Consider the following 14,439-nt stretch of genomic DNA (forward strand, 5'->3'; position numbering starts at 1 on the left):
GTTTGAGGGGAGGATTGAAAGGGAGCAACCCATATCCCACATTGGAGAATGAACAAGACTTGCAAGTGCATAAATGAGCTACCCCTACTCCATTAGTATGAGGCCTTTTGGGGAGTACCCCAAGAGCAAAACCGTGAGGGCTTTGCCCAAAGCGGACAATATCATACTAATGTGGAGTTTGGGTGTGCGCCACCGAGACCCAACAACCTTCATCCCCGAACTTCCACAAAACTCCTCTAGTACATTTGAGAAGGCATCAGCCGTTCTAACATTAGCCTACCCAAAAAGTAAAAGATCGTCTGCAAAGAAAAGATGTGTTAGGGATGGTCCATTCTTGCCAAACATAAATGGACTCCACTCTCCCACCCGTACTGCATGCTCAATCCCATGAGCTAATCTCTCCATACAAAGCACAAATAAATAGGGCGAGAGCGGACACCCTTGTCTAAGTCCTCTAGACGGCTTAAATGAACAAAGTTTCCATTCCAAAGCAGTTGCATTGAACTAGTGGAGACACACTTCATACTCACATCCACGAGAGCAGCAGGCAACTTAGCTTCATTAAGAGTATCAAAGAGAAACGCCTAGCTGACCCGATCGTAGGCCTTTTCGAGGTCCACCTTTAGAGCCATCATACCTATTTTACCAGACTTATTCCTCATAGAATGAATAGCCTCCTGTGCAATTATAATATTATCAAAAATATGTCTGCCAGCCACAAAACTAGATTGAGCCGGGCCAATAATCAGAGGCATGAGCTGCTTCAGTCTATTAGCAATTGTCTTTGTTGCCAACTTATAGATCACGCTACACAAAGCTATGGGGCGAAATTTAGTCAAACTATTAGGAGCTTCCACTTTTGGTATGAGGCAAATCATAGTTTTATTAAGTCTATCATCCAACAATTCCCCCTCTAGAATGCCTAGAACCTCAGCACAAATATCTTTTCCAACTGTCTCCCAATGCCTCTGGTAGAAACCTGCTTGAAACCCATCCACTCCCGGGGCTTTCCAAGGCTTCATAGCAAAAAGAGGATCCTTGACATCACTGGGTCTAAAAGGTAAACTAGTTCTCTCTGCTATGCTTTGGTCAATGGAGGGAAAACTATCTCGATACATATACAATGGCCTGTGAAAATCTGTCTCCCTGTATAACTCCTCATAGAAAGAAATAGCCATTTTCTGCAATAAGCTTTGGTCACTCACCCAATCTCCATTTTCATTCTGCAGTAATTCTATTCGACTTCGCTTCCTTCTTCGGACAGTTCGTAAATAAAAAAAAGAAGTATTGCGGTCTCCCAATTGGATCCAGTCACCACGAGATTTCTGATGCCATAACGATTCTTTGCGTTGTAGAACTACATCCAACTCCTGCTTCAATTCTACCTCAAGAGCCTTTAATCGATGGGATCCCCAATTCTCCAAAGCCTTTTGTATCCCTGCAATACGAGCATAAAGTTTCCCTTTTTGATAAAAAATATTCCCAAAGACCTCTTTATTCCACACTTGAACTTTTTTCGTAAACTCTGTAATGGAATCCATAATTCTTTGATCTCCTGACCAAGAAGACCTGACAAACTCTTCATAATGTGTATGAGACATCCATGCTCGAATAAAACGAAACGGTCTTGAGTGCATAGCTGGTGAATAACTATAAAGCTTCAATAGCAGCGGACGATGATCTGATTGATATCGAGCAAGATGAGTCATTGATGCCTCTGGGAAGGCCACTCTCCAATCTGGGCTACAAAAACCTCTGTCCAACCTCTGATAAAGACTACCTCGCTTCCATGTGAATTTTGGACCCAAAAAACCAAGGTCTACAAGCCTCGATGTATGAATCCATCGAACAAACTGCTGATTGACCCCTATCCTCCTGTCAGACCCGCCCGCTCTCTCTGAGTTTTGCGCAACAGCATTGAGGAAGCACACCCTCCTCTTCAATCCTCATGAATTGCTGCCAAAGCCTATTACGTAAAGTAGGAGCTGGATGCCCATAGACCACTGAAAATAAGAAATTCATACCCATATCATCCCATATGCGACAATGGATATACTGAGAGGTTGTTTCCAGAATCTCGATGTGCCAATGATCATCCCACAATAGCCAAATACCTCCAGAAAATCCAGTCGCTTCCACTAGATAAGAGTTAGGTAGTCCAATCCTCCTAATAGTCCTATCTGCTTGAATCCCACTAATACGCGGCTCAAATAAAGCAATAACGTGCAGATCAAAGTTTTTAAAGCACCAATGAAGAGGGAACTCTTTGCCCCTTGACAGTTCCAACTTAAAATCATTAAACTAAATAAAATATGAAGTCGAAACAAAACTCAAGCAAAACCACCTTCTCGCATGGCGTGTTCATCCATCATAGCCTCTGTATTATTGTCACCATTTCCATGCCGCTCTATCGTCATCCTGTCATCCCTAATCTCGTCTGGAGGTCTTCCCGCAACATGTGTATAATGTCGATTAATCCTGGGCTCCATCATCAATATATCAGACCCTCCAAAATCATCTTGCCTCTGAACCTCCTTACCAACATCCACCTGCTCTCCTTCACCTGATTTAATTCCCTCCATTCTAATAGCAACATGTGTACTTGGGTCCAAAGAAGTAGCTTGGGGTATAGGCCTCTTTTCCAATCTAGTTTTCCTCGTGTATTCAAAGAGCTCTCCAAATGTAGCCTTTGATGGCTTAGAATTCCTTGAGTTAGCATTTTTCTTAAACATATCAGGATTGGCTCCATTCAACACTCTTTTTTTCTTTTTTGCGCTTTCCCCTAGCATCATCTACTCCATCTACTCGTGGGCTTGCTTGAAAAATATGCTCATGAAAGTGTTGTGCCCCATTATTTTCCTCCTTTTCCCTCAGGACGTCAAAACGAGATCCCCCTGTTGTCTCGCCCTCATTTTCCCCTCCAGAGTCACCTCGTCGCTTCCCTTGTGATCGTCTTTTCTTTTCCACTATCATCCAAGAACCGTAAACTTTAGATCCTGAGCTTCCTCCTGCTTCTACCTCTTCGGTTACCTTCGGGCGGTGGACACACGCTTCACGTAGGTGCCCATACATTCCGCAATGAAAGCAAAGCTCTTGCAGGTTCTCATACTCAACCTTAAACTCTTCTCTGTCGTTAGTGAACTTCGAAACCAAAGGCTTTGTGAGATCAACAGTTACCGCTAGCCTCGCAAATTTACCCCGTTGCATATCGCTTGTATTATAATCGACACGAATTACCTTCCCAAGTGAAGGGGCAGATCAGAAATCCTTACCCATACTGTCGTGTTCAAGGACGTCGGTTGATGAACTCGGAATGCCGTCGCCCAAGTTTGCACTTGCAGATAGCTCCCCAACAGTGTCCATGGCCCTTCGAGTATAGCCTCTTGATACGCCATATCTGTTGCAAACTGAACCAAGAAGTGGCCTCCTCCCATATCTACTACTTTCGCTCCCCTCATGTCCCACAATTGGCGAAGCTTTGTGCAAAGTAAAGTGTATCCTATAGTTCTGCCCAACACGTTGACAACCATAGAAAGCTTCATATTCTGAGCTAGACGTTCTTTCAGCCCCGTTGAGAGATTTATTGCCGGAATCGGCAGTGACCTGTCAATCAATACATCACCCGGTGCAACATGCACTCCGTTTCCCTTGCCTAAGTCCTCTGGTGTGAACTATTTCAATGTTCTTTAAATATTCCAACAATAATTCAATGTGATTTTGTACAAAAATCAATTGTCCATTTGTTATAATTTAGTTAAGAAAAAGGTAAATGGAACGTAACACGTTAACAGGTAAATTTGTTATAATTTAGTTAAGAAATAGGTAAACGGAAAGTAATACGTTAATAAGTAAATTCCGGAAAATTAAAAGGAACACAGTTTCATGTAGTATGTGTTACATGGGATCTCTTTCCAATTATATTAGATTATGTAGACAAAATTTATGTTTCCTCAATTAAAATCAAACAAAATAAAATACGCTTCCAACTTATCCAATTATATCAAATTATGCAGACAAAACTTATGTTTCCTCACTTAAAATCAAACAAAACTAAATACTTTGCCAGCTTTATAGATTGGTTATTTTGGTCGGTGCTGTGAAGCATGTTGGGAATCTTTTCATTGGATTCCGGACTTGTATATAATCTTTTTATTTATAACCATATTCAATTAATTAGTTCTGACTTTATGCAGAGACAAAACAATATTGTACGTACAAAATCATATTGATCGTACTACTTTATTCTTTAAGAAACATTAATCACTAATCAGCATGCGTTCGTGAGTAATAAATTTTTAAGATTTTGATAATTTATCCAGCAATAAGCTTCAAATACGTAGTATATTAAATTTTAGTTTATTGCATTATTACACTGCGTCTAAACGTTGGTTGCGAATTCTTGTTATTAATTAACAGATAGATTTCAAACCAATTTTAAGAACTTGATTAACATTAGGTATTTGATCTAGAATGCTTCATCCGTCTAAAAAAAAACAGGCCTAATAAAATATGATACAAGTTTTAATTAAAATGTTGGTATATTAGGATGTAAGCAAGGACTTATCTTTAAGATAGGATTAAAAATAATTAATTAAACACAATGTGAACATAGAAAGTGGTAGACTGGTAGGGCATGTAAGAGAATGTATAAATATGTAATGTAAATATGTTTCAATTCCTGCTCATTAAATATTTAGATAAGCATTATTGATCTATAAAGTAGTTTTCGGCAACTACTAGCTGCTACATAGATTTTCTTAAACTTCGATTTTCACTTCGAAAATATAAGTCGATCTGCTACGTGTTATTGTTTTATTCTCTTAATTTGGTGATACACTGCAGTAATCCCTCATAGATACGCAACAGAAGTGCTTATCTTTAACATTATAACTTTGATATATGTAAAAACATGAGATTGTGATGGGAAAAATAGAAAATCATCTGTGATTAGGTTAGATTAATTTTCGATTTCATAGTGGAGTTTTTTTTATTGCAGAGAGAACTACATTTTTAATTTGTGAATATGGATTAATATCATTTGCGACCCCTATTTTTTTAAAAATATCATAGACATCTTGAACATTGATATAATATTACTCCCTCCGTCCCATAAAACATGTCACACTTGTGGGATGGCACGGGATTTTAAGAGGTTTTGTTTTGTGTGTTAGATGGAGAGAGAAAATATAATTTTTATATTAATGTGAGAGAGAACTTTTTTTCAAAAATGGAAACGTGACATCTTTTGTGGGACAAACTAAAAAGGAAAGTGTGACATCTTTTTGTGGGACGGAGGGAGTATTAGATAGATTTGTGCACTTTTTAGGATTTTTTCGACTAAAATGCCCCCGGCTTTAAAAGTACTAGCAGTATTTATTTATATATTTTTATAAGAGAAAGTCGACATTTGGTCACACTTGATCCATTCATCTATGTTGTGTTCCCTCGAGAGAACTTGTCAAAATATGTGTATGTAGTTGTTCGTCACGACATGTACGTACTTAAAGTAATATGAATGAATCAAAGTGACGCCTCTCTCATAAAAAGACATAAATAAACCTCATAGTCTGAATGACATTTTAGTCCAAAAGATATGAAAATCCTTCCAACAATATTATAACAATATTTTGGGACGCTTGATAATATTTTTTAAGAATGAGGACTATAGATAATATTAGTGAGGTGCCAAGGGACTAAAAATCTAGTTCTATCTGTATAATCACAACTCTAATGCATTTAAGTTTACATATTAGGCTGGTTTTAGCTTGGGACTAAATAATTACGAAATACAAGAAACAGAAAATCTCATTTAGGCGAAAAGGGAGTTTAGCTGCTGATTAATTAAATTCAAGCTATAGAAGGTGACAACATCATGCAACAACATTATTCAAACTGGATCGATCATATATCGTAATAGTATATTATATACATACATACAATGAGAGAGATAGATAGACTAGCTACTGCTTAAGAAATAATTTTCATAAAGAAGGAAGAGCAATATAATGAGAAAGAAAAACAAGAAAAGTACAAGATCAAGGTATAATTCTAAGGCAATAGCAGTTTTGCTTTATATATATGATGGAATCTCCCAATTCAAACTCAAGGAAGCCTTGGAACCTGAAAATAATTCCAAATTAGCACTTACATTTAGTTAACAAGAAACTAAGTTGTACATATAAATAAGACCTTGATTTACTGCTAAAAAACACAAATTTGGAAGAACCTATACTGCAATTACTCTATTAAAAAGAAACGAAACTAGAAATTATATAATACTCCATCTGTCACCCATTAAAATTGTCATCAATTTCCTTTTTTCTCCCACCCCAATTATTCTGTAATAGAGAACTCGCATTCATTAACTTATTTCACTCATATTTTATTATAAAACTAATATACAAAAGTATGAGAACTCGCATTCATTAACTTATTTCACTCATATTTTATTATAAAACTAATATACAAAAGTATGAATGACATTCCACTAATTACTTTCACTTACTTTTGGCTGAATTTCTTAAAATCCATACCAAGTTCAATGGTGTCAATGCCAATGAATGAGAGACGGAGGGAGTACTGCTGATATCTACAGGCTTTGGGCATACAAAAATAAATAGGCATGCAGAATCTTTAAACTCGAAAAAGTCGACGATTAATACATTTTTTCACTAGAAAAACTACATATGTAACGGAAAAGTTGATTGGGAGAAGGCACCTCAGGTGTTTAGTGATGAGATGAATATAGAGTAAAAATAAAATAGTAAAAAAAATAAAATAAAAGTGTAACCGATGGAAATAATAATGAAATTCAGTGCACATATGAATTAAAAAATGAGGGATGAGCTCCAATTTCCAATGCAAGTATTCCATAAATCAGGGCCGACATTGCAGAATCTTTCTACGACTATCACTATCGTTTTAGATTGAGTGAAAACGATGGGCTAAGAAATTACCAGAAAGTAGCTTTCACCGTGCTGCAAACCCTGCATCAGAATTCCGTATTCGTTCATCTCCACCGCCAATCCCGACGAATGATACACCACAAAATCTCCCCCAAACATCGCTTTCACATCCACCGGCCCTCTCCCCACTTCCGTCGCCACTCCGTTCACGAACACCGTCATCATTTCTGCACCAACAACAACTTCTTTAGGGTTTGACAAAATCAATTAATCCATCTAATTAAAAACGAAATAGTAGTAGAAGAAGAAGCTATGATTTACGAGATTGGACTTCGAAAATGGGGTTTTGCTCGAACTCCTGCATAAGCCCGGGATAGCCCGAGAACCCGCCCGAATTATGGCCGAAAGAGGACGAGGACGAGGAGCCTGGATTGGGCATGGTGTAGGAGAGGGAATTGGGGGAAAAGGTGTGATCGTAGTGGATTGCGGAGGGGTGGTCGGCGGCGGAGAGGGAGGCCTGGACCTGGCGCTGGCGCCGGCGGGAGCGGGAGCGGCGGTTCTGGAACCAGTAGAAGACGTTGGCGTCGGCGACGGAGCCGAATTTCTCTAGAAGCTTCCGGATGCGGACGGTCTCGTCTTTGGGAGGGTTGACCATGCCGCTGTTGAAGATGGTCTCCAGGATCAGGATTTGCTCAGGCTTCGGCGTCCACCGCGACCGAACCGGTTGTTCCGCGGCCTCGCCCTGCTGCTGCTGCTGCTGCCGTGAACCGGTGGCGTCTTCCATGTTCGAAGCTGATTTAATTGGGTTTTTATTTTTGGTATGGTTTGGAGAAGGAATTGAAGTTGGTACTACTCTTCGATGCTGCATACTGAATTTATAGGATTGTGAGGAGCTGAAATGACTCTTTTGCCATTGCCTTCATCCTTAAGTAGAACCAGTGGACTCCAGATATTAGATTTTAGCTATCTAACTATTTGTAATTTTGTTTGCATACTCGTCTTCAATAGTACTATGTCAGTTGGTAGAGTTTTGAGTTGATTGTTACTATTAACAAGATATATATCCACAAATCTTATGGTTGTTAATTATAAGGTTTTCTTATATTCAAATATTCTATACTTTAAATTTTTAATCGAGTATTAGAATGGATTATTCATAATTAGAGTATAGTAGTACTATGTGATTTTCTAAGCTTCAAATTTCAGTAATGAATACTGATAAAAAAAAATATAATCATGATGTTTACTTTGTAATTGATATAATTAAAACAATAATATTCATGGTTTGGATATATCTAAAATTTTGTGCGGAAAGGAATCGAACAATTAAACAAGTATTGTTTTAATTTAACTAATTAAGACCTAATTGACCCACAAGCGTAACAATGTGTAATTGTGAAATAATATATAACTGAAATCATAATCTGAAATATGTAACTGATCCACAACAGAATCAGTGTATGAAAATTTACTGCCAATTTTCTCATCCATTTTGTTGTACTTTACTCTACTTTTTGTATGGAATGAGAAAAGTATACATGTTGGGATCCGAAAACAATAACTAAAACAATTTAATAAAAAATGTTTCTATGTATAAATCGTGGCTGAAGTGTATGTTTAACTAGTACTCCATCCGTCCCGTTTTAGCAGTCACATTGACTTTTCTGTCATCTTTTTATAAAAATAATAAAAATAGTTAAAGTGGAGAAATGGTAAAGTAAGAGACACAATAATGTAGATAAGACTCTTCTCTATATTATTCTCTCTCTTAATTTACCATTTCGCCTCTTTAACTATTTTTTATCATTTTTACAAAAAGAAAGCAGAAAAGTCAATGGAACTGCTAAAGCGGGACGGATGGAGTACTATACCAGATCATAAGATAAAACAACAATTAAATTTATATATTGATAAATACTAAATTAATTCATATGGAAGAAAAGCAACACCTTAAAACAATAAAATATAAACGAAATCAAAATAATAACTAAAGTAAACACTTTATCAAAAATCACTATAAAAATAATACTAGTAATAATAAAATAGTATAGTAGAATGAAAGTAATTAAGTAGACAACATTCTTCCTAAAATGGTACTTCCTCCGTTACATAATAAAAGTCACATTTTACTTTCACCATAAATAGTAAATAGATCTCACATTTCACTGAGTCACTTCATTCACATTCTATTATAAAATTAATATAAAAAAATAATCCTATATTTTAGTAATTTTTTCAACAATTATTTTTTACATTTCTTAAAATGTGACTCATATTATGAGACAAAGGAAGTATATATCATAACATCTTCGCTAGAAGAAATCTAATAATCACAAATAGTAAAAAACAGAAGAACCATATATTGCCGGCAATTGCGAATTCCCTAGCCCGGCCCGACCAAATTGGACATATCCTTTAAAAATAAAATCAAACAATAGGCACATTTTAGAACACTAATTTTTTAAAACCAATATGATGATCAGTCCTAACAGAAATATATTTATTTTAAAAAAAAGGCAAAATAAATTCCTCTAATAATAATGGGAACAAAAAAAGAGTTTGCCGACCTCAGATTAACTACATCCCAATATCTAATTAATCTACAGAAATCAAATAACTCTAATGTGCACACGAATTAAGTCAACTCTAGATTTCATCTAAATATGACTGATTTGGATTAATGAAACTTATATATTAATTGACCTATTTAACCTTATGCGTGGCAGCTTGTGCACACGGGGTCATGATTTCAATGTTTTTTTGCCTAAAATTTTATAATTTTGTCTGAGAAAACACCTCAATTTGAAGCCTTCTTTTGAAACATTTGCAGGTTCGGACTAGCCGCAAATATTGAAGTTTCATCAATCCATTAAAATATGCCGTTTTTTTATGAACAACATTATTCCAGCACGAGAAAAAACTTTATTTTAGTTATTAGTCCGTGGCCTTCCAATGCTTGGGGAGAAAAATTACTACTACTACATGTGTATCAATACATATACATGTGAATTACTTTAACAAAACAAATTTTTTGTTAATTAACTAGATAAATCGATCATAATTGTATATTTAATCTTATTTTTTAATCTTATTTTACAAATGGATCGAATTTTTTTTTTTATAAAAAAAGGCTCGAACCAAGAGATGGTGAGCAAGAATTCAACAACAAATCTCCAACAAAAAACAAATCTACCAAGACCAACGAAAAAACTAAGAACCAACGTTAAACCAAAGTAAAAACAAACAACCGACCAAAGCTCACACCACAAGCAAAAAGCCACCAAGCAAGCAACACCAACAAAGCATTACATCAAACTGAGAGCAAGACGAACCTCATTAGTGGTCTTTGATTGCAACCTTAGCTTTATGCTTGATGTCAATCCATGTTCTAACCCGGCTCAACTCCTCATAAATTTGCTCCGGTAAAAATGGAAACTCTGGACACCATCCTTTAGCCCACAAACCTAGCCTCCACAGTAAGAGTCTCTTTTCAGTTTCCCAACTTGGGACAATCTTCTCGAAAACAATTTTGTTTCTAAGCCACCAAATGAACCACGCTGTCACATAGAAGAGGGAGCACCACAACTTTTTATCAAATTTGATGAAGGGAGAATCCATCCAGCTGAAGAAGCACGAGACCGGGTCTTTGGGAAAATAAAGAGATAAATTCCAACAGCCACAGCAGAAATACCACAACCTACTAGAACACTTGTATCCGAAAATGATATGATCAAATCAACAATCCCTGGCTCTTCTTTAAAAAAAACACATAAGTTATCTTCATGGAGATTACAAATGGATCGATGATATGGTATTTCTTCATTTTCCATGGCCTAGCATCAAACATGAAACATTATATTAATAATTTAATAGTACAGCATTACATTTAATAGTTCTACTATGAGATATTGAAAGAATTAATCACAAACCATATAAAAAAAGTGGCAAAATCAAGGTTTCCAGCAAAAATAAGGAAATGATTATAATGTTCTTTAATTCAGGACCTTGAATTAACTTTTATACATGCTCTTTAATTCGTATAATTATTTTTCGCATTTGTCTATACATTAATATTCACACATCAATATTTCTGCAATACCTAATACAAATTGAGAGGATAAAATTGCAATTCTCTTAACTATTTACGACTAATAATTATATTAGGACTAAAGCCAAACAAAAATTAATTCTTTACGTTTTTGAGGTTCATGCACGTTGATAGTCGCCATTAATCATTAAAGAATCCCTCCACTTCTTGATAGGTTTTTCTTTGTCGCCCTAATGGGTTCATTGAGAGTGCTACAAATAAAGAAAAAGACATCTAACTTAATCCTCCTATCTTTTAGGTGTACATGTGCATCTTCAACAATATTACGATATAAATTTGGTATCTACTAAAAAGGCAGAGCGTAAAAATAACAATTTAAACATGAGATGAAATAGATAATTTTTTCGATCCATTTCATGAATAAAACTTGATTAATTACCCAATCAAGAAAATTACTTACACGTCACAAGAATTCAGTTTTTATTTCATTCGGGAAAAACCATTTTCTTAACAACACTCCCTTCATTCGCGAATATAAGTCTCATTTCTTTTCAGCACGGGTGTTAAGAAGTACTATTAAGAAAAGCTAGTGGAAAAAATTAGTAGTATACGAGTCTCACGGTAGTATATTACTTTTAAATAAAATATGAGTAGAATGATTTAGTGAAATGTGAGATTCTAATACCCCTTATAGTAAAAATGAATCGAGACTCCTATTCATAGACGGACCAAAATGATTAAACATGACTCCTATTAGCGGACGGTGGAGTATTATCTTATCATTAATTCAAACCAATAGTTTCCGTTAAATAGAAATGGAATCAATTAGTATTAGAATGGATAAATCCATATTAGATCTATTGATTTATTTGGGATTACTTAAAAACATAGCATGATGGATGCCGGTACTTTTAGTACATCCTAGTGGACGGTTGCACGCTTGTATTTTCCGACAAAACTTTTTATCTCTCTTTGACTTATATTTACTTACATTTGGATAGTACACTTTGTAAACTAATCCATTATAATATTAATTACTACACGAAGAATATTAGCCTTTCAATTGTCTCAACATATGAAGCAATGATAATTTTAATATATACTTTATACACCTAGGTTGATATGAGATTTACCAATGAGTCTCTTGGTTAGTTCAAGTCCAACTAAATTTGGATGTTACACATTAATTCTTTGTGGCTACCCATGGCAAAGGCTCTTGACATTTAATTGATCTACATTAATTGTTATGTACATATTGCTTTCTTATTGTAATAAGTTCTTCATAAAATACTAGACGTCGTCAGTGGTGAATCCAAGATCCTAAAACTAAAGGAGCGAAATAAAATTTATCGGAAGCTAACGCAAGGGGAGAGGCAACGTCGGAAGCTATCGGAGGAGGCGAGACAATGGAAAAATCACGTCCGGGTCCATGGTAGCGGATCGCCGGGGGAGGGGCGGTCACCCCCTCCTGCCCCCTGGATCCGCCAATGGACGTCATCAAATTACATAATTAATCTCAAAATTTAACTTATTCCTACATACCTATGTCAATAACATTTAGTTGACATACAAATATTTTCGTGTTGACATCTATAACATAGATTGTTGACATAGTTGTCGGTTATCAATTTAAGAAAGTTTTCAACCTAAGATGACTCTTCCTACATATGTGATATCCCTTTAATATCGAAGGTCAATTGAAATTTGGTGTAAATTTGTTAAAATAGGTGAAATAAATGTAAATAAGTTAAAGAATTGAGGTGATGTGAAAGAACAAAAAAGTTGAAGGTAGGGTTTAGGCCATGTGAAGAAGGAATCAGAAATGCATGGATACCGGGGAAAGTGGAAACACAAAACTATAGTTAAATAAATAAAAAAAGAAAGAAAGTTCCAAAATATCTGCTCAAATAGTTGTAATTCTTCTGGCATTAAGGCAGATATGAACTCCCAGTTTCCCACATATTCTTAAATACTAATTAAAGAATCAAAGATAGAGAAGAGAGGCTCACAAAGGTTGGCTTACTTTGTCCAAACCTAGTTTTAGTGAGAGAGAGAGAAAGAAAGTTCATGAAGATCAGAAAGCAAAGGACAACTACAAATGTAAAACCGACTTCGCCTTGTTCTTACATGAGTCGCAGTTTTCACTGTCCTAGTTTTGCTGTTTTCAAGCATAAAACCCAATTAATTGTTTGTAGAGGACGAAAAAAGACAGATCCCTTTTTTATTGTTGTTGGTTTTGTGCTTATCAATATATTCTCTAAAAAATTGGGAAATTACCTATAATAATTGGGTCCGGAACCAACAAACAACTGATGCTATATTTACTGGATTAATAATTTTTGTCAGACTTAAGTAAATAATATTTTTTTTAAATATTGTATATGATAGGGCAAATTTGGGGGGATACTAGGTTGATGTTGAAACCTCCGCCATACCAAACTTGGGAATCCAATACTGTTCAAAAAGTTTAATTTGGAGAATTTTCTTAAATATATAACTCGAATTTCTAGATTAAAAGATTTAATATGATGACATTATTAATCTATTGATATTTTTCTCTTTTCTATCACAAAAACAAAAAATATTGAAAACAATATCAAGTGTTTAGGCATGAACCATTCTATGGTCTACTATTAGTCCGATATAAGCACGTGATTTCTTCCATTAAACTTTAAATTGAAAATATAATCAAAATACATACACAAATTGACAACGTGATTACTGATGCAAGTCTTATGTTGATTGGATTAAAATTTCATACTACAAAATTTTCGAATAAAAGTTCACGAACATACCTCGATGTAACTGAAATCCTTAACATATTGATTGGAGGAGAAATGTCTCGTTAACTAATTAAATTTTGTTTCGGTGAAAATGAAAACTTAAAAAACACCGGTGTGGTAAAAAGAATGATTAATTTCGCAAAATTTTGTTAGCTCTGATATGCTGAATAGAGAAGTTTGTAAATAAAATGGTGAGTCAGCGGTATTAGTTCGAGCATAGTTCATTGTATATATGGCGGACCCAAGTGTATGGGGCTTAAGCCCTATGAATTTTTTTAAAAAACTTTTTTCTATTTATTGTTTTAAAATTTATTCAAATTTAGTGTAAAAATCCCCACAAATTATTTAAATTACTAAAAGATATACTTTAAAACACAATTTAGAAATCTCAATCCCTATCACTAAATATGTGTCCGTCCACCCTAAAGAGGGTACTATTATTGTAGTAATACTTAGTAGTTAGTTTTGTAAAATTGTTCACAATGTAATCAAAAGAAAATTTCCCCAACTCTCTTCCTCATGTTTCTCTGTCATTTTACTCAGTGGCGGACATATGTAGAGCCTTGGGGGACCCATGGAAACCCCAAGAATTTCAAATTTTCCTATATATATTTTATATTCATGAAATTTATTTGTTAATTTATCAGCCCAAGTGGTCTTCTGCTAGACCTAGCAGCTTCTTGGACCGTGTTCAATTCTCCAC

The 14,439-nt window shown here is 35.3% G+C and overlaps 1 protein-coding gene across 1 annotated transcript; it reads right to left on the bottom strand.

The window, feature by feature from the left end:
- Positions 1 to 5,880: 5,880 nt before the first annotated feature.
- LOC125193349 (WUSCHEL-related homeobox 11-like) lies at positions 5,881 to 7,734 on the bottom strand. The gene is made up of 3 exons (XM_048091123.2): positions 7,227 to 7,734; positions 6,957 to 7,132; positions 5,881 to 6,120 (listed from the first exon to the last, which is right to left on the bottom strand). The coding sequence occupies exons 1-3, from the start codon at positions 7,687 to 7,689 to the stop codon at positions 6,103 to 6,105; spliced, it is 657 nt and encodes a 218-aa protein (XP_047947080.2). The 5' UTR covers positions 7,690 to 7,734; the 3' UTR covers positions 5,881 to 6,102.
- Between the last annotated feature and the right edge of the window lie 6,705 nt (positions 7,735 to 14,439).

This window comes from Salvia hispanica, chromosome 4 (assembly GCF_029641045.1).
Source record: "Salvia hispanica isolate PSC_SH4W2 chromosome 4, Shi_PSC_v1, whole genome shotgun sequence".
NCBI classification, from domain to species: domain Eukaryota; kingdom Viridiplantae; phylum Streptophyta; class Magnoliopsida; order Lamiales; family Lamiaceae; genus Salvia; species Salvia hispanica.